Source organism: Cydia pomonella, chromosome 1 (assembly GCF_033807575.1).
Source record: "Cydia pomonella isolate Wapato2018A chromosome 1, ilCydPomo1, whole genome shotgun sequence".
NCBI lineage: Eukaryota > Metazoa > Arthropoda > Insecta > Lepidoptera > Tortricidae > Cydia > Cydia pomonella.
Genome location: NC_084703.1, coordinates 11,170,532 through 11,197,511, shown reverse-complemented (window position 1 = coordinate 11,197,511; position 26,980 = coordinate 11,170,532). Strand labels below are relative to the sequence as shown.

Genomic DNA, 26,980 nt, shown 5'->3' with positions numbered 1-26,980 from the left:
GCCGTTCTTTTTTAGTAAAGGGACCTAAGGCCTTCTATTCGGAATAAACATAAGCCGTTTCCAAGAACGCTAATTCTTGGCTGAGAATTTCACCACAAAATGACACTAATCTGAAGCGTTTATGAAGTCCCACACTAGTGCACGTCTTACTTAATTAGCAAATTAAAGTTTTCCAACACTAAATTTCACACCTGTCTTCTTTTCAAAGGAAAGCCTTTGTTTACCCTAGAACTTGCTTCCTGCAAACTTCGTCCGCAAAGTTTTAAAACCTTTTGATACCTGAAGCTCGAGTGCTGAAGGAAAATCTATTTAGATTCCAGCTGAGTTTGGTTTTGAGTGCCTATTACCTACGCGACTAATAGGGGTTTATAATAACGCACCCGTACATGATCGCTCCCATTTTATACAAGTTTTTATTTAACTTGCAATTTACCTATGTATGTTTGTACGGGTCAATTCTTGCAAGTTAAATTTGACCCACTTCCCGACTTCCAATGAAGCTGAAAATTTGCATACATATGTACGTCGGGAGACAATGCAATATTATGGTACCATCGAGTTGATCTGATGATGGAGACAGGAGGTGGCCATAGAAACTCTGTGATAAAACAACGCAACCTAATTGTGTTTGGGGATTTTAAAATTGTATCGGTGAGTCGGTTCAACTTAGTTCTAAAGAATAATTGCCCGCCGCACTGCGGGCTGAAATTCGGCTCTTATTGACATAGAAACCGGAGTTGTTATTTTTATGTTATTTTGATTGAAATAGGTTTTGCCCAGCATTGTTATGGTAACCTATGAGTTTTAGACGATCAGTACCCCTAGTGTAAATTTTGTCGATAGCGAAACGTGACGTACGCGTTTGCGTTAAGTCTCATTTTGTATGGGATTTTGAACAGCGCGCCAAGCGGGACGTTTTGGAAAGTCAAAAATCTCATACAAAATGACACTTAACGCAAACGCGTACGTCACGTTTCGCTGTCGAAAATATTTACACTAGGGGTACTGGAATGAAAATTGTCTAGTTACGTTTTTTTTTTTTCAAAATAAATGTATGGCGCAGGAACAATAAATCATTATTACTCAAGAACCGCTAAACAAACCGTAATATCCTCGCAGGTGGTTATACTACGAATTGGGTACTTGACACATGTTGAATATTATAACAAAATTTAGTTAAATAGATAGAAAATGAGCCATCCACTATAAAAAAGTGGAATTAAAAAAATTATATTGAGATTATATAAAAATACAAGGCTCCGAAATCTCAAAAAAAAATTTTTTTTGTCTTTCAAAAATAGAAAAGAAAATGGTACCATTCGATTCTTTACATTTTATTGAAAAATAAATTGTATTACAACTATACACATAAACGCAATATTTCAGGGTCAAAATGGCAATTTCCTTGATCTTCCATACATTTAGGACAGGCTTGTATGATGTGACGTCACATCACCTTATCATTTTGTTAGAGGCGTTTCAATCGTCAAGTGCGAGCGTCAGACTTTAACTCTCATTTCTGACCTTTGTGTTGCTTAAATGCCATGAGTCCTGTATAGACATTTGATCCTCAGGAAAATCAAGATCGTTTGACATTATTTACAAAAAACGGTCAAGTAGCCAATTATTTGTTATTTTTTGGCATACTACATATATTCGTCACAGGTGCGGTTTTTTTTAAATCATTAATTGTTTCTATGGAAAAAGCACAAAAACCTAAGTCAACATTTTAAGATTTTTTTGATTTGATTTTGATTGAAATGTGTTTTGCGTAGTGTGTTTATGTTAAGTTATAAGTTTTAGATGATTTTAGTTGAAAATAGTAGAGTTATGGTTTTTTTTTCAAAACAAATGTATGGAGCCGGAACAAAATATCATTATATCTCAAGAAATGTAACAAATACGGCAATATCCTCGCAGATTATAATACGAATTATTTGTGATTTTTTGGCATACTACATATATCCGTCACGATATTCTGTGACATTTATGCTCGAAATGTATGCCCTAATTCATAAGCAATCGAATGTTTTTATAAATGTGCGATAGGTAAATGGACAGATAGTCGTGTTTGGTGGCGCCATAAAACTTTAAAGGGGTGCATTTTTAAATGGTTGGGAAAAAACATAGGAATAAGGGGCTATTTTCTATAAAATTCATCGTACTATATGTGGTTAACGGCTCCACTACCACCACATACGTGTACAAACACATTGTATATAATATATACATATTTACAAATACATACTTAAATACATAGAATAAATCCGTGACTCAGGAACAAATACCCATGCTCATCACACAAATAAATGTCCTTGCTAGGATTTGAACCCGGGACCATCGGCTTCTTAGGCTGTCACTACTCACTAGGCCAGACAGGTCGTCAAAGTGTAGTATATGTATCCGTTGAGACGCACAGGCAACTAATACTGATCCCTGCACTAAGCAGAACTCGATATGCTCTTGGCCGGTTTTTTACTAAACTTCTTTGTTTCAGATGAATCTTTCTTACTGCGATTCCTGAGACAGAAAAAATACAGCATACCCATGGCACAACAGACACTTTTAAAATACCTGAACTTGCGCAAGTTATACCCGGAAGGCTTCTCGCAATTAGACTGTGAAGACGCAAACATAAAAGACATAATAAACAATGGGTAAGTTTTCGTAGAACAAAACATAATGAAAGATTATTTTACTACTTACCTGTTATTTTTGGCGAAGGAAGGATGTGGATAATTTCAGCACTGTAAATGTAGATATATTTTAATAAACCTCGAATGGGCAACTAGATTACCAATGAGATTAGCTCAGGACCGGGACAAGTGGCGTATTGGAAGAGAGGCCTATGCTCAGCAGTGGGCTATAAATGGCTGATATGATGATGATGATGATGAATGAGCAACAGATTTTCTTGGTAAAGTCCATTTTAGGCGAGAACTAGAATACTTCCGTGAGTAAAAAATGATCGAACATGTATCATGTGGCAGTATAAATGCTTTTTACGTAAAAAATATAAGTACATTAAAATGTCAGCTAGCTAACATTTTAATTTACTTATACTACACACACATTACAACATACATTTTAATTTACTTGTACTAAATTATATTTGTAAAGACCGGAGGGCTTGCTTATTTAAATGCCCTAGGTATTTTTTTATTCAAGATATGTATTGGGTTAATAAACCGCCCCACTACCCGGAACTATAACTGACGTACCTGACTGACGAGGCTTGCCACAATTATTTGACGCATCTTACGAGTTATAATCCGAAAGGAAATGAGTGACGAAATTTGTACCTGATGGTTCGTGGGCGATAAGTAAAAGAAAGTTTTGAAATACTTAATATAATATTCTCTAATCTAAAAGCATTAAAATACGAGTGTGGGTTTGTGAAACGAACGAAGTAAGATTCATAAAAGGGTCACCACACGAGTGTGTTAATGCCTGACTAATCTAATAATTATGTCCAGTTACATACACTGTTTTATATTGTTGTAAATGTATAATATGAAAAAAGTAATGAAACATCATCAGAGTTCTGCGTTTTTTACAATACAAATATTCTATGTACTTATTTATTATTTGTATAGACATATCCCCATAAAGGTACATCTATATGTACAGTTAAAATAATAATATTTATGTATTTTAGACCAACTAAAAGATTGTCTCTAGAAATATGTACCTATATTACAAGTTTTATTATTTGCGTTAGCACTTCAGATAATAAATCAGATCAGCATTGTAATATTGACACAAACCAAGTCACGAATGTTACACATTTGTATCAACAAACGACGAATTTCTATCCCCGCGCGTCTAAACTCACGCTCACGCGCGGCGTTACGTATCTTATGCACATAAGAGTACTAACTAGTAATTAACCTAAAAACAATTTGAAATTTCAACATAGTTTCCTAATTTATAGGTACATAATGGTGTCTCCGGTACGCGACAGCATGGGTCGTCGGGTCATAGTCTACAGCATAAGTAAGATTTTTATTGCATCATCAAGATAACATTTGTGTATGAGATTGCTCTCTCTGCAATGCGATTTCCTTATTGTTTGGCGCTCATAAATATTTAAGGGGGTATTGTGTGAGTGAGATCGGTGATCATTGACACTGAAGGTCGTTGCATTAGCGAGGCCGAAGATGGATTGGGAACGAGGCTTAGTAAGTGTTACTCCATATTGTCTAGTGCGCAGTAAGTACCCACCTATAATAAAAAGTAATGGCCATACCTCTAACGAGAGCACTAAAGAGTGAGACTATTAAGGCTCTAACTTTGGTGTTATGTTTTAGTTAGGATGCAGTTGCCTGTATCGTTTTTATAAGTATCTATATTTTCACTAAGTACCTACGCGTAATATTCAAAGTAGCGTTAGCCTAGCTGCAAAATCGTTATTACCTGGTATAAAAAAACTGCCTTTTTCCTAGCCCAACAATAGTACTGTCTTACCTTGTTAATAATGCCTTTAAATCATATTTCTGGGCAGGGAAAGCAAGCTTACTGATTTTATTCTATAGACACAGTTGCAGATAAACCACGAAATATCGAGTATGGCTGGCGATATCTTTAGATTATAATAAAACAGAGCCTTAGTTTTGAAGGAAATAGTAATGTTAGTTCTTTCTCCGGGTAATGGTAAAGACATTTTCACCATATCAGCTCGTAACGGCTAAGTATTGTTCAAAAACTGATGAGAAAGTTGCATTTTACGCGTACCCAAAGCAAACAGTAAAAAGTGGCAAAGTAGTTTGATGCTAATTTTGAGTTGTTTCCTTATGTTGGCTGGTAGAATAGACTTTTAAATGATACCAAAAATTTTAATAACGTTCTTTTGGATTTATTTTGGGTTGATTTTGTTTGATGTTTTAAAGTTAGTATTTTTCTCACGTTGGTGTGGTGAACATTTTTTTGTTTCACTTGGTGGCAAAATTTGTTTTACCCTTGTGCCTAGAAACCCACGCACCGCTCAAGATTCTACTTTTCGAACCACTCAATTTCGGAATCTTTTGCTTGCTTGTTAAACAATAACTTTGGCCCCGTATAAAACTACGTATTAATTAGATCCAGAGACTACCGTTTCGACATATTTTCCACTCTGACGCAAAGGAAATATCAGCATCTCGATCGAAATACTTAGCCGCGTATTTTATAATAACCAGCCGTTTTATGTGCGTCATAAAAATTAGTTCCAGTTCACAGGATTTAGCGACGTTTCTAGGGTTATTGTATCGCATGAAATAGCAAAACGATTAGTTACAATAATCACACATTATTGTTGTGATCAATATATTCCTAGGGATGGTTTAGAACGAATAGGATTGCTAATTGTAGTAGGTAAATTAGGTATATAACATTACGAACGTTATATCTTTTTTTAGCTGTGTTTATGTTCCATTAAAGGTGCCTTAATGAAGTAACTAAATTTTATGTGACTACCATATGGTACGTCTAATGTTCTCATAATGTTAATCTAATGTCGGCATAGTAGGTAATTATAACAGCCAGTCATGTTGTTATTCTTTCGAGTGAAATAGGCCTCCACTTGATATGATTTTTAGAAAAGTGTCGACATATCAGTTAAAGAGCAAAATAAATGTAGGGTACATTTGTGTATGAGTATCATTTAGCATAGTGCAGACTGTGCAATATGCATAGGTACAATTGTAAAACTGTCACACGATATTGTATTGCACAAGTTATATAGTTGGGTTTTAAAAACTAGCTTTTTTTAGGTACTCATACACATACACATAGCTTGCATGGTTGTTGATTGGTTTCATGTGTCCTTTAGCTGTAGTCTATTCTGTTTTGAACAATGGTTTCCGCCGTCCCGTTTATGGCCGATTCTTTTAAAGTAGTTCCAAGTAACCATTTACCTACCTACTTGAAAATGCCACCAGATTTAAGGAGTAAATTACAGTACATATGTTATGTACATATTCAAGGAAAAAATATTCACTGCGAAAAAAAGAGAAGTTTTTCGGGTTAATAAATATCTATAAACCAATAGTCGTTCGTATACGAGTATGTTGCGAATAATTTTTGCCAGTTAACTGGTTTCACGGGTATTAACGAACTTTTCATAGAATCGATAGGCATCCATTTTGATACTCCACGTATGTTTTCGACAGCGGAACTACTTATTGTAGGTACTTTGATGTGGTCAGTCAATCAACGTGGTCAAGAAAGTCCAGCAGATTGAGCTGAAATGTTTAAAAATGTTAAATTAACTTCGTTGATAATGCCGTGATTGTGTCGTTTCGTTAAAAATTGTATCGATAAATGAAAATATTAGGTCCCTTATAGGAATATAAGTACCTTTGTACCTTTATAATTCATTATCATTTATTTGCACATAAAAAGGGTTTAGATAAAAGGTGTTACAATTAAAGTTAAAGTTTAGTTCCGTAGGCAATTATTGTGTTTAACTATTTTTGTCTAAGTACCCATATACTAAAGGGCTTGTGCACAAATCACGCGAGGTTTTTTTCTTGACAACAACCTTACATAACCTCACGTGTCTTTTTTTGTTTTTTTTTTTCATTCGACCTTACTTTAAGATAAATAGTATTGTTTAGAGTAAAATCTTGTTTAGAATCGCAATTTTGAAGTGCTAAGTGAAAATGTATGTTTAACGAAACCGAGAAAAAGTATGTGGTCGATATTTTTTCTTAGTTTCGTTCACTATAGAAAAATACACGAATATATCCTTATACCAGCCCCCCGTGATCTGTCGTTATTTTGTCGTGATCCCCCCCCCCCCCCCCCCCCTTCCGATCGTCGCGTGATTTGTGCACAAGCCCAAAGGGACAATACCAGTGGCGGCCGTAGGGTTTTTTTGGTGGCAAGAGATAAAGAGTATGAGTGCTTTCGATTTCCTGGCGCTCAATCTTCAAACTAGCGCCCCATTGGTTCATTTTAGTACTGGCGCTTGGTGCGCACCCCTCTGAACACTACTACTACAATGAAAGTCATATACCATTTCACCTATCAATAGATAAGTTCAACGCGAACAAGTTCACGTGTTGGGACATGTGCCGAGCGCACGCGCTGGTGTACGAGACGTGCATGGAGGAGCCGGCCGACCAGGTCTGCGGGTTCACACACGTCGGAGACGTCGCCGGTGCCAGCGCCGCGCACGTCACCGCCTGGAATCCGACGGACTTCGCACGCCTCATCAAGTGGGGAGAGGTAAGTCCACGTGCTGTTCGAGTGTCTGGGGACGGAGAACCAGGTACTGACGACAGCGACGAAATAATACTATATTGTGATACAAGTGTGCTAAGTTGGCCATTACACACGAGGCGATATTGTGCGCGCGACCTGCAAGTGAGCGCGCAATAAGAAAGCCGATGTGTGTAAAGACCATAGCACACGTGTTTCATACGACGTTTTTCAACACACTTGCGAGGAAAAAATAAACTTACATATAGGACCCCTGTGCCATTGCCAAGAAATATGAAGCGCGACGACGACTGTTTGACGTGAAATTTACGTTGTTGTGAATTTAACGCCTGTGCATTTCATAACAACAAAACTTCTGTAGTGAAATAACTGGGTTCATGTTTAGTTTAGGCGAAGCCCTACCTAACATATTATATCAATATAGGTAGAACTTCTTCATCCTAGATTGTTTGACGGTTTTATCTTAACTAGACCACAGGAACTTAGCTTAGTAAAAACGTTAAAAATGTAATCACTCTTGTATACTCTTTGAAATTAAGGCTCTTTTAAACGGTGCGAAAACTCACATGCGAGTAGGGAATGCAAACCGGTTTTAACCGAAACCGAAAAAACCGGTTAAAACCGGTTTTTTGACGGAAACCCAAAACCGGGTTTTTAGAATTTGAAAAAACCGGTTTCGGTTTTATTCGGTTTTTTTTTATTTAACTAAGTTGCATGTTTTATTCATTATAAGGGTGTAAATCGGTCCTAAACCGGTTGAATCGACATCAAATCAAATAATGTGGTGTTGTGTTAGTTTGATCAACAAACCAAAAAAAAAATTTTATATAATTGGTTTGTTCCTATTCGTAGTTACAAATAACATTAAGTCATTTGACAATTCCCATACAATACAATAAAATAGTCGGATATTCTGTCTTTAATTTCGTGATAAAATCGTGTATATACGAGGGCTGCTATTTATATATCCGGAAACCGGGATTACAATCTTCTTAAATAGTATATTTGACCTCCATGGTAAAATTTGAACTTGTTTAAGTACTGGCCGGTATATTTTTTCTTTCTTATTAACGCTAGTGTTTTGTTTTTGACGGGTTTTAAATGTCATCTCGCTGCAAGAATGGAACGTCGTGAAAATATTCGTGCTATGATTTATTATGATTTTCGGCCTGGTTTAACGCAACAACAGTGCATAGATCAACTAACTTCAACTTTTGGGGATGAAGCTCCATCTAAAACTACTGTGTATCACTGGTTTAGTGAGTTCAATCGTGGACGTAGTATGCTTACGGACGAAGTTAAGGCAGGTCACCCGAAATCGGTCGTTGTACCACAAAATATTGAGGCTGTGTGAAAACTTATAATGAACGACCGACATGTTACGTACCGCGAGATAGAGTCGACTCTGGGTATTTCTATGACTAGCATTAATAGCATATTACATGATCATTTAGTTGTAAAAAAAATTTGTTCGCGTTGGATACCGCACAACTTAACTAAGGAGCAAAAAGATGCTCGCGTTGAATGGTGCAATAAAATGTTAAAAAAATATAACCGTGGTGCCTCAAAGGCCGTTTATAACATCTATACAGGTGACGAATCCTGGATCTGCATGCGATCCCGTAACGAAGCAACAATCAACGGTATGGGTGTTTCAAAATGAGCCGAACCCTACGAAAGTTACTCGTGCAAAAAGTACATTGAAACAAATGGTGGCCTGCTTCTTCGGTATTAATGGCCATGTAGCTACAGTGCCACTAGAAAACCGTAAAACGGTTAATTCAGATTGGTACACGACCATTTGCTTACCGGAAGTATTTGAACAAATTTGTAAAACTAACCAGCGACGAAGAATCATTCTTCATCATGACAATGCCAGCTGTCATACGTCACGCGAAACAACTCTATTTTTGGAAGGTCAAAATGTGGAATTAACGGGTCATCCGCCGTACAGCCCTGACTTGGCACCCAATGATTTTTATTTATTTCCCAATATAAAAAATAAATTATACGCGGTTAACGATTTTAGACCGCTGAAGATGCTGTCGACGCATTCAAACAACACGTTATGGAGGTACCTCAGGCGGAGTGGTAGAAGTGCTTCAAAAATTGGTTCACACGAATGCAAAAGTGCATAGATCATCAAGGGGAATACTTTGAAAAACAATAAAACCATTTTAGCCGTGTACGTTTGTTTTTTTGTTTCCGGATATATAAGTAGCAACCCTCGTACTATACTAGCATTCGTTTTTACACGTGAAGCAATCTTTTCTTTATTCCATGGCGATGAATTTAAGAATTGTTGATTCTAAAAACCGAAACCGGTTTTAACCGGTTTCGGTTTTTTTTGTGGTAAAACCGAAGAAAAAACCGGTTTTGAAAAACCTCCGGTTTTTGCATTCCCTACATGCGAGATTCGATACATTGCTAATTATTGAGCTATGTACATCCAATGCAATCGACCAATCAAATAGAGTCAGACCAAGTTGGCAGCGATTTGGCCAGCCCAGACAGTGCAAGTGTTATTTTAAACGTGAAGCTTCTATGAAATTATATGACGTTTACAGTACATATGGTGCTACTTTACCGCAGTAGTAGTGCGAAAATTAGCATATTACGTTACTATGTCGAACATTTACAGGGCCATATGTACTGTAAAACGTTGTACGATACATGTGCGAATAGGTAATTCACATCTCGAGTCGATTTAAAACACTCCCTTCGGTCATGTTTTAATTTATCGCCACTCGTTTCGAATTTCCTATTTTTCGCACTTGTATCGTAATGAATGTGCTATTACGTAACCCTTCTAAAACTTTTATTGATGCGGGCTCTTATAACAAATGTTTGTTTGTGGTTTCCAGCAATCTTTACCGATGCGACATAAAGAATGCCATTTGATAAACCTCCCGGCAACCGTGCGCTACGTCATCGACTTTGCGGTCAGCAGGGTACCTCCCAAAATGGCGGAAAGACTGAAAGTAAGTACCTGGGTGCATCAACTATTATTTGTTGTTATTCTGTCCCAGCAGCGATAGTAAAGTAGCTCAGTTTGTATACAAGAACTCTTGTACCAAGTTACTTGGTAGATGGCCCATTGTGGAAAGGGCTTTTAACTACCACAAAAATATGTTTGGTTAATTTAAATGCCCAAGCGTATGACCCAAGCGAACCGTAACCAATGCTAGACCAAGAGAGCTTTTGTTGGGATTGTTTCTGCCTATGCCCGGGTTTTTCACGTCTATTTGCCAAGCCATATCAGAGTATTTCAATCAGTATAAAATACAGCGGCTAAAACATCATAAAATGTATTTACAGATCCATCATAATCTGAAATCCTTGCACAAACAAATCGATATGGCGTGCCTGCCTACAAGTTTTGGGGGCGCCATACAGACGCAGGATATGATCGAGTACACCAAAATACTGCTGAGCGAGCAAAGGAAGAAGTTGCTCTCTCTGGACAACATGGAGATACTCAGCTCGCGGGGCATCATCACCTCTCGGAGTAAGACCACGCCTAACGCTGACGCCGTCGAAGGCAGCTTTCGAAAATTAGAAATTGATTAAACCCTTTGTTTAAGACATAGTGTATCTTTTTATAAGTCTGATGCCTCGTGTTACCGTTCGATGATTGTTAGTAAGTACAATCCACAAAATATATAAGTTAATGGGTTAGTTTATGGAAGAGTAGGTACTGAGTAAAGAAGTAATTTACATAGAGATTTCATTGGTCAATTACCTATATAACATTTCGCTTGGTATATTCAGATCGTAAAATCAGGCAGATCATGAAATTCCTTTGCATATCGTGAATTGTGAAAATCATTGTCTAGTTCGCAGAGTCGACGGAGCCCCCGGCTCCTATTTCTGGACAGTGCCCTTCAGGCATCTGAAGCAACCTAACGAACCTATAATATTATCGTGTCATTCACGAAGACGCGTGCCTTTTGACTCGTATGGCCATGTTATTAAAGGTTAGATTTGACAAATCTGCGCTTAATCGTGGATGACACGAACTATACCGTTGTGCATATACACGACACGACAAAAATACGCTTAAACCTACATTATAATTTGTTAAGAAAATTGGAAATCAATTTAATTTGTTTATACATTTGACACAAACTACCCATTGTATATTCATTACATAAAAGTAACCATGTAGGTTACTACTACTCTTAGATGCAGAACTTCATGTGTATTATTACTGTAGGCAGGGCTATAACCGCGAAAATCAAAGTTCGTCAATTGCGGGCATTGTACTCCGTCACTCTAATTACGTCTTAATGCCTTTCGTGATTTTTCTCACTTGATGGTCTCATCGGAAGATCAGCGCTGGAAGCCACCAGCAACATGCTGAGATGAGGCCATTTCGTGGCACTTTATACTTCTTTTGTTTTTGTTATATCATGTAATTTAATGTCTTGTTTGTGTCTACGAATAAAAAATATTCTATTCTATTCTATTCTAATGAGAGTAAAAGAGAAAGATCCCCGTAATTTGCGAATTTGGGTTTTCGCGTTAGGCCCCCAGACTTCCGAGTCCAACAAAACAATATAGCGAGAGTAATTTTGTAATTATTTTTGCAAGAACTATTTTCACTTATCGGAATTCAAAAGAGCAAAATTGGGAACTATAAAAATACTACACGGTGGTTTCATTATCCTCTTAATTTCGACAGCTTGTCAATGTTGCAGATGTTAGGCCAGAATAAGAACCTAGGTTTAATTATAATTATGACAAGGTAATGTAACGGTTATAGAATAAAACGATTTTTTAATAAATATATATTTTTATTTCTTGTCTACAACTAAATGTTTATTAATTATTAAAAGCCCAGAATTAAAAAGCTCAAATCGTCCGGACCATGTCAAAAATGAGCATTTTTCATACAATTACAATCTTTTCCTGGAAACGGGAACCAGCTGAAAGCTCACCTCAAATCACCACCGGTTCGATTTTCGATATTATTTTTGTGGCGCTGAGCTTTGTCCCGTTCGCAGAACGCGTTAGTTTCAAATGCTATAGTATCTATACAAGTTATAAATGCTTGTGTTATAATCATGACAGGTTTATCCGAAAACACCTCAAAGACTAATAAATGTAGAAGAGTGTGTGAAGTGTCAGCAATTTGGACATTTATTCACATCCCATGTCTATTTACTAAAATTATATTTATAATTCCTACTCTCTGCTTACTTGACTTATACTAATGTTTTTTACGACTTTAATATAGACTCCATTTTATATTCGTGCGTGAAGCTTATCTATTACATGTGGATATGCCACTAGTCACGTTTCTGCTATCGCAATAATTTAATTGATAACAAAAAAATACAAAGCAAATTAATATTTATTTTATTAACCTTATTAAACAAAAACATAAATTACCCAAGTATTAAATAAATTAAATTACCTACTTATTGGTAAACCATAAGTGTTATCCTATCTGGACATAAGACATATCTAGATTGCTTATAAAAATATTCCTAAATAATTCCATAATAGTCTTATTCGAGTTTAATATAACGCTTCTTATTGAAGCACAACCCTTGAAGTTTGAAATGGCCATACTCAACCCGTAGCCCGTACTCGGCCTCTGTAAGCAGCCCACCTGGTAATCCTGGCATAAATCACAGTACATTCAAGGTATTAAATATCGACACAGATAGTGCCAAAAATATGTACACACTACACACAGACAATAGGGCCACAGGCAATAAGGTCGTGTATATATATTTCTGGCACTTCTGTACGTAACGTATTATTGGCACCAGTGACCGACAGGGAACCAGAGAACCACGTTTCACTGATATGTCCTTAAATTTGTTTCGAAACGATGCCGCCATAACTTTGGCCTATGATCTATTAGATGGCGCCACTTTTTGATGTTTAACAAATTTTACACATATCAGTGAAAGAATAAGGATACAAGTCAAATGGCGTTCTAAAAATCTTATCATGTAGAGTGCAGTAAAAATTAAAACAATTTTTTTTTATTTTAGAAGAATTTACAGTAAATACTGTGGCTACAAAGTTTTCTTTGACAATCCACCTCTATTGCAAATTCTTTTTCCCTTGCGGTGTCTGGTGCCACTACGTTAAGTATTTAGGTATATACAGATTATTTTGCGATTTGAGTGCCCAATCGTGGCCCCTGGGCCCTGTGAACAAAAGTTTGAGTATGCTTGGTTTAAAATATTGTGTCACTAAGCATACCTTCCTGCAAAGACTAGGTACATTTACAAAGTATTCAAGTTCATATTTGCCAACAACAGGGCGCAGACTATACTTAGTGGTGCTTAGCGCGACGATAAAGTATTGACTTAATCAAACAGAAACATTTATGATGATATTGATGATAAATGTTGCTTACACGTGACACGGGCCGTGTGTTCACACGCGAACCTTGATCCTACCTTTTACTTTGTAACAAGTGGAATCTTCCGGAGTGCATTTAGTTCTACATAATCAATGCTAACAGTGATAGGAGTATATGTGTCTGACCTACGACCCTTTCGTCTTAACACGCGGTAGCAACACTAGAAACATCCACAACTTGCCTTTCTTATACGATAAAATTGCATAAATGATTGAGGACATTAATTTTGTATCATTTGTTTTCGTGCTTGAATCTTGAGCGTTGTGAGGATTTTAAGACTTGAAAGTTAAACAAACTTTGCCACCGCGTGAAACACAACATTTTTTACCACATCAATGCGAGGAAAATACTAACCGTAAAATATCAAACAAAATCAAATCCAAATGAACATTAATTAGCCAAAATAATAAAACATCTCAAAATTTGCTTCTGATACTTAAAAAACTGATAAGAAAGTTGCATTTTATCCACAACAAATCCTCCCTCCTCTGTGGAATTAACTTTTAAGTGATGATTTTGAATGGTAAAAGCGTTCATGTGGATTTGATTTGTAATGTTTTACTTTACAGTTAATATTTTCTTCGCGTTGATGTGGTGAAAATTTTCGTGTTTCACTCGGTGGCAGATTGTTTAACCGCTCACGATTGCATTGTCGCTTGCTCGGATATCAATATTTAGCACGAGGAGTTAAACAACAACTTTGCCCCCTTGTAAAACAAATAACTATAAGTAGTTTCATTGCATCTAAAAGTTACGAGGCAGAATCAAAAAAATATAACAACTGCATATTTATTATTTAAGTAGGTGCAAAACCATTTTACGCATCCATCTTTATTTATTTTGAGTTGTCCTTGTGACGTATTAATTCACAATTATATTCATTTTACTTATAAAAATACTCCAGCCATTACACTGCTATTCAATTATTTTGTATTTTTATTACGTGCCGTGATAGGTACTTGTGTTGTGTGTAAAATGTCAACCAAAGATGTTTTTGAAAAACAATACAAGATTAGTACACCCAGTCCGCTGTGGTGGACAACCTTTCTTCATCGCGGGCCAGAAAGATTAAGAAATATCAAAGGAGGGCTTTCGCTTTTTATAATTTCGCGGCCTATATACAAATTATTTCGAAAGACCGGTGGCGAGCCGGATAATATCCTTTAGCGGACCGGAGCTGGCCCGCGATCCGTAATTTGCCCACCACTGCATTACATTGTTGACACTAATTTATCGTATTCCACTGCCGCTCATGACCTCTAGCCATCCATTAATTACATCGCACGTTTAAGGGAAGGCAGGGGGTCAAGAAAATGTGACATGTTGTGACAAGGGGGCGGGAGGACTCACAAACTTTGTAACGTCACTTTAACTTCATCAGTAACCAAGTTTTTTTTATTCGCTGTACCGTTAAATTAAGAATTTTTGGAACGATAATCGTTTTTATTCGTTTAATTTCCTTTCCTTATCGGTTTTGTGTCATAAAATCACTTATATTTATTTTATCATAAATATTCTGATAATACACGGTATAAGACGAGGAATTTTAACCAGGCACTTCTGAGGACAAAAGAAAAAAAATGTTTAAGTATATTTCACCAAAAAAAAAAATTCGTTTTTTTTCAAAACTGAATGTATTTTTGTACATAAAAAGTTGTACGTTTTTTTTGTACAACCTAAATTTTGCTAATGTTACTTGTCACTTTTTGACATCTGTCAATAAGGATATTTAGAAAATGGCCTTTAGTGGCATCATCGCCATCAAAAAGGTGTTTTGCTCTAAGTTACAATAAGATTTTTTTATTAAATTGATATTAACTCTGAAACTAGGCGAAATCCAGAAATGTTTATATGACATTTTAGTCTAAATGTGATCAGGAATACACTGTAAAAATCTGTCGGTTTCCTGGTATTACACCGTGTATATTAATAATACCTAATTCGATTTACCGATTTCCTTGAAAACAAAAATGACAAAAAATGTGTGACGTCACACCAGGGGCGGAGGGGTTTGCCATGTGACGAAGTGTGACAAAGGGGGGGGGGGGGGGGGGAAGGGGGGGTGTTAAAAAACCTCGAAATTCGTGTGTCGTAATTAATGAAGGACTCTTTACTGGATTGCTGAATTTTGCAATTGGAGGTTTCAAAGCAAATGCTCAAAATTATCCAACATAGGTAATTCGGACACTATATATTACTATTTATATAGAACTAAATTTCGGAACCGAACTGGCGTCTTCATTCATCACATTTTCTTTTGTTTTTTACCCTATTTCTAGGAAGTGTTGATTCACCCCCATATGATGGAATTTTGTTAATGTTATTTATTTTTTTATTTTTTCTATTGCGTCCATGATTCGTTATACCCTTTGAAATACACTTTTGGTTGCCTATTTTGAGCTTGTTGCCTATCTACTATAATGCGAAAAAGTTAAAATATCGTGTCTTAAACTATTTTTTACCAATTCTTCACTTGGTGAATATAAAAGACCGACCCGTTAGTCCTCGTAAATATAATGTAATCTACTATTCTGGATTAATATATTCCCATAGGAATGTTTTTTACTAATGAGTGAGGGAACAAATAGGAATAGGCTATCGGCGAACCTACAAATGTCACGAGTAACAGAAACAGATACATTCATTTATAAACAACACGACCTATGGTTCTACTGTATACAGCCGATGATAAAATAAGCCATGCTTATTGAAATAATAGCTATCACTATCCACTAAGTACCTAAGCTAAGAAGCTTGTGTTGTTTTTGGGTATGAATACTATTTCGGGTATTTTTAGGTGTTAACAAACAATAGTATCACACTTACAAATGCCATAATGGATGACATTATTGGTACACATATTTCGCTAACTTTGGCACAAGTACTTATCTACTTACGGCAAACATATGAGATTCGTCAGCAAAGACCGAATAAATGCCCAGTTCCCTGCATCTAAGATACTGAATCTCTCTCTCTCTCTCTCTCTATTTACCTCTTCACGTTTAGGCAGCGTTTCCACTAGATATATGCAAGGATGCGTAGCGAGGAATGTGTTTGTCATGCATGAACCAATATAAATTCTTCATTTACCTATCCTCGCTCAGCGCAGCTCTAGTGGAAATAGCTCAGCGGAACGAGGTCTTTGTACATAAAAAACAAGGGAAGGATGTGTGCGAGGAATGTTATGCGAGGGATATGTTGCGAGTAACATGTTGCGAGGGATGTGAAGCGAAACGTAAGCAGCGGCCAGTAGCGCGCGCTCCACTCCCGCCTCAACGCACCCTCTCGCTTATTAGAAAAGAGCCCGCTACACACCCTCGCTATGCATGTACGCATCATCGCACCGCTCCAGCTACCGCACATATCTCTGATGGAAACGCAGTCTTAAACCGCTGAACCACGCCGGAACTTTATTTTCGGTAATATCCGGGCAGTCCGGCCGAAATTTTGGCAGGATTCAACATAAACATTATGTTTCGGCCGAAACCGAACCTTCAGTTTCGGTTCAGCAAAAAATCTGGTTTCGGTGGGACACTAGTCATCAGCAGCGAACGATGATCATCAACGTGTATTGTAATGTTGGTAAAAATACCTAAATACACTATAAAATATTCATACAATCGACAACATATTACCGTCTGATTCAGACTTGATGTATTACAAAGCCGCGTTTTCACTTTGTTTTGAGCAAATATTTGCTCTTCCCATTTACTACTGGAGCAATAGTTTCCATTTACCGGACGAAGAAACGATTGCTCGCTCAGATTTGCTCAGAACACTAAGTAAAAACACGGCTTAAGACCTAACGGATTATATTGCACTAATTGGAACAGCCTGAACAGAGAACAATTATTTGTATGACTGCGGGCGAATACGGAGCCGTACATATCACGGACATCACGGTTAAAACCTGACAAGCAATTTAATACAGCAGGATTGTCTGCGGGACCAGTTATTACATACGACTCTTGACGAGAAACTTTTGGTTATTTGGTTATTGGCTTGGTTACATAGTGTTGATTAAGACGTGAGTCCTTAGAGTCTTAGAGTCCTCTGCTTTAAGACTAGACTCGGTCTCTATAAACTCTTGTGGATTCTTATGTATACTTAAGACCTCTTTAGACTTCAAAAATTCATGGTTTAGGTACTGATCGTATCGATATACCATCAGAGCCGCCATTTTATTGGTTAATGCACACATAGATATTTCCAGTCACTCATTCGTTCCATTCATGTCAGCTCTTATGAATTGACCTGTATACAAATGATACAATAACGTCTATTTTGTTTACTGTTATTTAGATAAAACATACAAATTTGTTGACGTAGTCTTTATTCGTAGTCCTTTTGAGTTGAGTTTAAGTTTTCTATAAGCACTCGACTCCATCAAACCTTTTTTTATAACTCAAGAAAAATATTTAATATTGTCTATCAAATTGAACCTTAAGTCCCATTTAGACGATTCAAGAACTGGCACGCAATTTTCGTTGCAATGCGGTATTGGGTCGATCGACTGAATTTATTGTACTTAGTTAGCAATGTATCGAATGTTGCATGCAAATTCTTGGACCGTCTAAATGGGGCTTTACCATGGCTTTACTTTCATAGTTAAAGACAGAAGACATAGTTAGGCTCCAAAGTATCATGTAATATTTAGTTAATTTATAATAGAGGGAAAAATATACAAACATGCCCTATATTCATGAGACTAGGCTCACTAGGATCTCATTGTTACTTTGCACACTGTGTCACTTTGGTGAGTACATCAATAGACAATAAATGCAATGCAATGAATCATATCCAATTAAAATATACTCAAGTCAAGCCTGATGACAAATTAAGTAGGTAGGATAAACAGTGCGAAGTATTTGTCACGGTACAGTAATTGACAATCAAATTTGAACCAATGGTATTAGAAAATAGAATTTAATTTGTTCGATGTTAATGATTCAAATTTAATTGAAAGTAATATGTATAAGTATTTGAGCTGTAGCACGCTAGAGGATAATATGGAGGTAAACCCGTTATCGTTGCTGATGCTGACATGGTTTGCATACAATGAGGATGACTTGCCGGATAAAAATGGTTTCGAATAATTCGATATTTATGTACATTTCACCCCTTTATTTGGTTTTTCTATTTCTATAATAAGCCCTACATTTTATTATCACACATTCCTGGTTCGTACATACATTTCACCCCTTTATTTGGTTTTTCTATTTCTATAATAAGCCCTACATTTTATTATCACACATACCTAGTTCGCACATAACCGTTATCACTAAAGTCTTCTTAACTCAAATATTTCAAAAATCTAATGCAGCTCCTACAAAAATCCTGTATAAACGATTTACCTTGGCCATTCTCACTGAACACAATAAAAACTCACAAAAAACGTTCGCTCTGCTTCAGTGGCATCTGAAACAATCATAAACACCAAAATAGTAACTAAACCCAAATCAATAACATCTGTCATACCATATATGTATGTAGGTATAGGCTAATAAATTCGCTTTGGTTTCATTGCACCTCACTCATTTACACGAAATAGTATCAAAATGCCTGAATCCCATAACGGCTAAATGTTTTCCTCGAAAAACCACATTCCCAAAATGCCTAAACTTCAAATCGACGTGGTATCATAATATCTCAATCTCATGTTACCACAAATGTTAACAGGAAGAGTGATAGAATAATAGCTGGGAAAGTGATGCTGGAAAACGTCACATTCAATCTATAAGTGACGCTCCTCAGAGTGGATGTGATGAATCCAATCATCATAATACTTTATTCGTGAAAACATAGATAGTTTAAGTTTAAAATTAGAAAATATCAGGTATTTTTTCTGGGGTGAGAAATAATTGTTACTGGTATCATTCTACTGCTACTTTCATATATCGTAAACCTTTGAACTAAAATTATATATTTACACTACATATGTACTATCTCATCTTGTTTTAAAGAAAAATATAATGTGCAAGTGAATTTGTTTATACCGTGGCAGATCCAGCTATCCTTCATACGTACCTTATTTTTAGCATATCTGGCCACTGCGATATAATTATGATAAGTGTATATGACACGTGCTTAAAATTATTGTATTTTTTTTTGTATTTTTCTAAAAGCAAACTATATAATTGATTGAGTTTTATCAAGCGTTTCAACGTAACCCGCCGTTCGTGCGATGGAGGCAACGGTGAGCGGCGGCAATATGTGGGCACGAAAGGTTGGGACACTGTGTTCCACTCCAACCTATGGCCGCCGCACGATATGGTGGCCGTGCCGTGAGAGTGTTCTCCTTACATCGATCTACCCTCCATTTCAAACAAATTAGAAAATTGTTTACGCATGACTCATGTCATTCGGCTTTCAACAGTTTGAACATGCGAATGTGTTTTAAATTTCGTTCACGGGAACTGCCCACTTTGAGATTTTTCAGTAAAATAAGAGAGAGTAAGAAATGTTATTTTCATATAAAAATAATTGACAATAATATGCCCGTTAAAAATGTTTACTATCCCTGAAACGTCAAATACAATAGCTGTCAGAATTCCACGCAATTAAAAACGAAGGCTTAGTAGCCGTCACTATCTACTTGGTGCTGACTGTACTAACCCAAATATTTAATTAATTTTGGACGAAGCAAATTCTTACGCGAACATACATTTTTTACAACTTTTAAATTATACTGGATCCAAAAAAAATCGTATGCAAAGAAAGACTAATCGTAGCAAAGCTATTTGCATCCCCTTAGCGTCTTATGACGCTCCTGGGGGCCTAGCCAAGATGACAATCGTTTGCGCCATAGTGAACGAAACGCTATGTCTCACTATCACTCTTCCATATTAGTGCGACAAGGAGACATATAGCATTTCGTTCGACACGGCGCATACGATTGTCATCCTGGATAGGCCCCCTGGATCTATTCAAGCTCTTAATAAAAGGAAATCAGTAGAGTTAGTTTTTTGTATAAGTTTCAAAACTGGTAAATACTACGTACGTAAATTACAAAAACACTAACTTGAATTATAATAGCTCTGCCTTAATAAGATATCGATTATCCTTTAGTAGGCCATTGCGGCCAGTAGCACAACGAAAACCGATCCGAGTCACCTAATTGTGTTCTAGTCACTAATCAAGGTTCTTCACAATTCATTCAACCAGTAGAGTGTTCTTTGTGAATTTATATAACCTATTGATTAATTCATATTACCTATGTTTGCTTTAATTTAACGTCATCTGGTAAAATAATACTTAACGTACTCGACTCGACGATCCCCTTTGACGTCGGTGGAAGGCCCGAAGCGTAAAATTCAAAATTAAAAACAACTAGCCCGCAAGGTTTTTCATAGTAAACAATATGAGTATAACATTTAGTGCCTGTTTCACATTGTGATGTTTCAAGTCCTGAATATGCTACTTGCCACTTATCTGACCTATAGATAAAGTCATCGTTGGCGTTTCGCAATCTTCAAATAAGCTTAACTGGTAGATAAATTGCTAAGTTTTGCAGGAAGTTTTGTCTGGCAGTTAGTTTATTTATTAATTAGATATCTAATACTTTACTTGGACATTGTGAAGCAGGCCCTTAGTGGCAACATGTAGTGACATGAAAAATACATGGCAACATTAATAAATCCGGCCAGTAATAATCGTCACAGGAGAACAGCTCGAAGACAAGCCAATGGTACGGAGACGCAATATCTCGAAAAATTGTATTGAGATGACATATGTAACCGAACTCGAGCTGTTTCAAAATGACTATAAATCCCGGAAAGAATACATAGGAGGCACCTAGGTTAAGTAACATAAATAAATATAGGACATTCTTACACAATTGTTTGGTTTTTGTTGGGGTTACTGTTACTCAGACAACGATAGGTATACAATATACTTAGTCAGATCATAAGTTCTGTCAAGGTTTTGACTGATAAAAAAACTATAGGTACAGATAATTAATTGGTTGACTGGTAGAGAATGCCTTAAGGCATTAAGTCCGCCATTTGTACCTTCATGTATTGTGCAATAAAGATTAAATAAATAAATAAATAATTCCCTTATTATTCATCTATATGGGTTAAAAGCTTATTTAATGCTGAATTACATACAATATAATTTAACGTAATTTGCTGTCTTGGTTTTGCATAATTCAATGTAATATACGGAAAAATGTTGTAAAAAAACATGCAAGAAATACGCGACCTGTTAAAGGTGATTTTGATCCCATTTATTTATTTTTCTTTAACCTCCTGAGTCCCCGCGTCCGTTATAACGGCCAAAATCATGACACGTGTAAAGACCGGGCGCTAAAAAATAAAGTTATCCATAAAGTCCCAGAGTCCGCTATAACGGCCAAAATCATGACATTTGTAAAGACCGAGCGCTAAAAAATAAAGTTATCCATAAACGCCGAGTGTCCGTTATAAAGGTCTAAATGTTTCGCGCTTAAAATCAGGTGATAGTGGCGTGATCTTGAGAACCAATGGCCGTCGTCCAATCCGAAATGTACCTATCTCTCTTTAGCAAAGGCTATTGCCTAATCATCAAGAATATTCCCTTCAGTACGACGTCACAAGTCCAGGAAGATGTCACGTCGCGCAGGTGGAGGTGAGTCCAATCCAATTTTTTTCGCTTAATCCTTTTTGTTTTTGTTTGCCATTTTATGTATTTAAAGAGTATTTTATATATTTATTATAATTTAATTACTAGTTTTATTGTAAATATGATGTTTGAAGTACAATTACGTGTTAAATTAATTTGACCTTTGTAACGCCCTCTCGGACTTAGTTTATAGTATAGGTCGCCATGTTTCTGGCGTCTTAACGGTCTCTCGGTCAATATGCTATACTTACATTATTGTTGACTAGTGATTTTAAGCATACAAGAAATTGTTTGACCCGTATGTTTTTATGTATGTATGTTTGTTTGTTACTTTTGTTTGGCTTTTGGCTCGCGTTTGGCTAAATCGATTTTAAAACGATTTTCAGAGAGGTATGCGTTACATTTAGGAGAAGGGTTCAGTACTAGAACCGACTAAAAAAAGGGGCTCTCAGTTTGACCCCTATGTTTTTATGTATGTTCGTTCCTGATTTTCTTGCGTTTGGCTGAATCGATTTTCAAAGACGTATTTGATACACTTAGAAGAAGGTTTTAGGACTTAAACCGATTTCTAAAGAGGAGGTACTCTGTTTGATCCGTGTGTATCAAAGTGGCTACTTGAAGTTGGTTCTTTTTCCTTAAAAAATATTGTGTATTTTAGCTCTACGGCAAGAAGACATAAGTCTGATCCTCAACAACTCTTACTTTGAAGACGAATCGGCAGATGAAGATCCCGACTACATGGAGCCCAATATATTCTTATCTTAAACTATTGTGATGTGAGAAGTAGACTGATTTAACTACAACAGTTTTGTATTGAATTGGATTTTAAAAGAAAGGTTTTTATGTTTTTTTTTAACAGAATGGTTCTGTGTTTTTTGTTATTTTTCATAATTATAGCATTTTGACAATTCCTAATATTTTATTTTATTTTTCAAAGATACACCTGATTTCATACAAAATGACACATATTCGCTACATTTATCATATAATCTTAGTGGCATAAAAGCCGAGAGGCCTTTATAATGCCCAAATAATTTGTAAAAAAAAATTAGCTTAAATTATTCCTCTTACAGTCTATAATCAACTTTGTTCCAACGAAAATCTGACAAACTCATTTTCAACCTTAAAATAAGCAACAGAAGGTTCAGGACTCAACACTGATAGTGTTATAAAGGACTCCCGGCTTTTATGCGAGCGGACTCGTTTTTTATCCAGGACTTGACGCTGATGGTGTTAAAAAGGACTCTCGGCTTTTATGCGAGCGTACTCATTTTATATCCAGGACTCAGGAGGTTAAGGTTGAACATAAAAGCTGGATCTTTTATCTTTATAAAGTATATACGACCTTCAAACCTTCAAGAAAAGAGCGTACTCCCATCTTAAAGGCCGGCAACGCACTTACAACCCATCTGGTGTTGCAGGTGTCCATGGGCGGCGGTAATCGCTTACCATCAGGTGATCCGTCTGCTCGTTTGCCTCCTCTACCATAAAAAAAAAACATGTGACGTGTTTTACCAAACCTACTCTACTGTGTCACTGAAAAGTACCCTAAGTTTGATGCGATCTAAATAAACGAATTATATTACGTTTTGATCAGTATAAAAAAAGCTCAGCAGCAAAACATGGCAATTTTTTTTTATTAAAAGCTTAGTATTACATTTTATCAGTCAAAACCTTTCTCACTGAACTTATGGCCTAACTAAGTAATGTATAAATACTTAAATACGTAGAAAACATCCAATACTCAGGAACAAATATCTGTATTCATCACATCTTTTCTTCATAGGCAGGGACGCTAACGATTAGGCCAGACTGGCCGCCAAAATTAAAAGTCATAAGTAACATAAAAGAGATCAACCAGCATAACGTTACCTGCATTTTGCGAACTTGCGCCTTAGCGGTTACATCGCATGGTGTATAGGTAGTTATAAACTTTGCTCCTGGTTATCCAACCTGTTGTTTGCAATTCGACACCGATATTATTGCGCAAAAATTCGGAGCATCCGGGGCGCCTCAACGGGAGGAAGAATGTTTTCTGAAACAATAATAATAGGTTTAACCAACATAAATAAGCTGAATTCTTATATTAAGTCCTGTACAAATGGGTGAGTGAATAATCAGAAACTATAAGAAATAAATTAAGTTCTTAGAAACCAGGGGAGGAGAGTTTCCGGTGCATTTGAACCTAAACTCAAATTACCCTATTACACAGTAAAACCTAATGTCAAAAAAAAACACATATTGCCAGATAAACATAAGTTCAAAATAGCTTAACATCAAAATACCTAAATCCCAAAACACCCCAAAATCTTAAAACCAAAACGAACTTATCTCTATTATGTAGTACTACCGAGATCACCTACTGTCATAAAAGCTGAAGATCAAAACGAGTTATTCCCATAATAGACTAGTCTTCAAATACACCATTCACAAAATATAATAGTCTCAAAACACGCTAGTCCCAAAATGCCCTAAATGAGTATGTGTAGTGTTTCTTCCTGACAAGTTGAAATAAGTGCAAGAAAATAGAACCTTCAGCATTGATCACGGATATCAGGCCACTTATAATAAATGAAATATCACTTTAGAGATAAATGAAGAAATAGGTATTGCTGTCATGAACCACGATTTTTCTATCCATCGCAATGGCGAGTACAGTCAGCATCAAAAGTAGCGGATCAAATAACGTTTCATAAGTATCTACCATTCTGTAACAGCTTTACACACAGTGATGTCTTTAATATAGAACAACTAAGACTGTAAAAGATATACTTTTGAGCACGAATTTTAGAAATTTATCTATATTTGGAAAAGTTATCCGGAATATCAGATACTTTTGGCGCGTTGTTTCATCCGCTACTTTTGATGCTGACTGTACAAGCAAGTTAACGTTTATTAAGAATCAAAAAGGGTACTCTTGTTTGTTCTTTGTCGTTGATCCCTGCGTCTACTTTAACATATTTTTTTTTAATGAATAATTTAAACTATTTAAAGTAAACTTAGTGAGTGAGTTTAGTTATTAAATAAATATTTTTACAAATAAGTTCAGCATTTTGTTTCATTTGAGACCAACTTCTTAAGAAATTTTATTTAATGAAAATTCAACAGGTGAATAGTTATTGTACATATATTTATAACATTAAAAAGTTATCTAATGAAACACTATTTGGCTAAAAAAGTTATTCTTTAGATAACTTTAGTCTTAGTCTAATATTAGACTGATTCGCCCATCCTGGGCCCTGTCCCGTTGCCGGCGGCACTCTAGGTTAGGATTTTTATGTTTTTATTGTTCTTGGTGTTTTTTTTTTCTATTTCAGTTTCATAAATATATTGTTAAAAACCTAACCAAACAACTAATAAATAAATGTGTTAAAACTGCCTAAACACAAAACAAAGTTATTTCTTAAATTACGTATAATAATTATTTATTAATATCTTAATTATTAAGATATAGTATATAGGCTCTTTGATTTAACAGTTCGATCGCGCTAATGAGACCTAAATAAACTAATATTTTTGTACGAGTAACTAGTTCAAAATCTTGTCAACATTCCACGGCCTATCGGATGAATGTAAATGATTGACTCCTTGCCAGGGTGGCCGGTCATCCAAAATCGGATCCGATGAACAGATGAGTTTAATATCCCTTCAGTCTCCCTCGTCTCACTTGTCGTGAGTTTTTTTGGTACCTACCTAAGCATTGTAGAGTAAGGACTCGTTAGGAGTCAGGACTAAAATAATTTAGGGTGTTTTAAGACTTGCGTGTTTTGAGACTATTTTATTTGGAGAATGGTGTATATTAGGACTCGTGTATTATGGGATTAGTTTGTATTCAGCTTCAACCTTTATGACATTAGGTGATCACGAGAGTAGTACTATTCAAGATAAGGTGTTTTGGGACTCAGGTATTTTGACTTTAGGCTATTTTGAATTTATGTTTATATGGCAATATGTGTTTTTGACATTATGTTGTACCTTGTAATAGGGTAATTTGAGTTTAGGTTAAAATGCACCGGAAACGAGCTTTCGCCTTCAACACTAAGTCCTACGCCCTTCTTCGAAATTTGAATGGTTACAAAGTTCAACTAACTCACTTTCGATTTTGGTCCTCAAGCCCAAAATCCTCTTGGAGCGATGAATATCTCTAATGAACTTTTGCCTTTCGTCGCACATGCATGCAGTATAATCATGATAGATTTACCTGAAGAGTTCTAATAACCCTGAAAAGAGAAGAAGAGTGCCTATAATGACTCCGGTGAGCAGGATGAGCAGGAGCAGGCCGACGAGGGACGTGATGGCCGGCCGGTGGCACGGCAGGCTGGCAGGGAGATATTTCTACATTTCGACGCACAAAGCATAATTATGATAGGTTTACCTGAAGAATTCTGTACGACGAGCAGATAAATGCCTATAATGACTCCGGTGAACAGGATGAGCAAGAGCAGGCCGACGACGGCCGTGGTGGCCGGCCGGCGGCGCGGCAGGCTGCTGGCGGGGAACCGCACCAGCGGCGTGCTTTCCGACGGACCGGCGTCCCCATCGCTCGCTCGGTACGAGTTGTGACGCGATTCGTGATCTGAAATAATTCTAATAAGTGAATTGCTTGGTTAAGATAATCTCATATGTAAGACATTTTGACAGAGCTGCAGAGTCTTCAAATAAATTGTCCCTTTTTTATTAAACGGTTTACGGTTATTCCGTAGTCAACTAGGAACCCTTATAGTTTCGCCATGTCCGTCTGTCTGTCTGTCTGTCCGAGGCTTTGCTCCTTGGTCGTTAGTGCTAGAAAGC

At 36.5% G+C, this 26,980-nt stretch overlaps 1 protein-coding gene across 1 annotated transcript in view; it reads left to right on the top strand.

The window, feature by feature from the left end:
• The window catches only part of LOC133534532 (retinaldehyde-binding protein 1), a 33,861-nt gene extending 21,871 nt beyond the window's left edge, over positions 1 to 11,990 (top strand). The window contains exons 3-7 of the mRNA XM_061873699.1: positions 2,498 to 2,657; positions 3,935 to 3,996; positions 7,016 to 7,209; positions 10,068 to 10,184; positions 10,522 to 11,990. Of these exons, the coding sequence (XP_061729683.1) occupies positions 2,498 to 2,657; positions 3,935 to 3,996; positions 7,016 to 7,209; positions 10,068 to 10,184; positions 10,522 to 10,773 (785 nt within the window). The 3' untranslated portion in view covers positions 10,774 to 11,990. The remainder of the gene's footprint in view (positions 1 to 2,497; positions 2,658 to 3,934; positions 3,997 to 7,015; positions 7,210 to 10,067; positions 10,185 to 10,521) is intronic.
• The last annotated feature ends 14,990 nt before the right edge of the window (positions 11,991 to 26,980 follow it).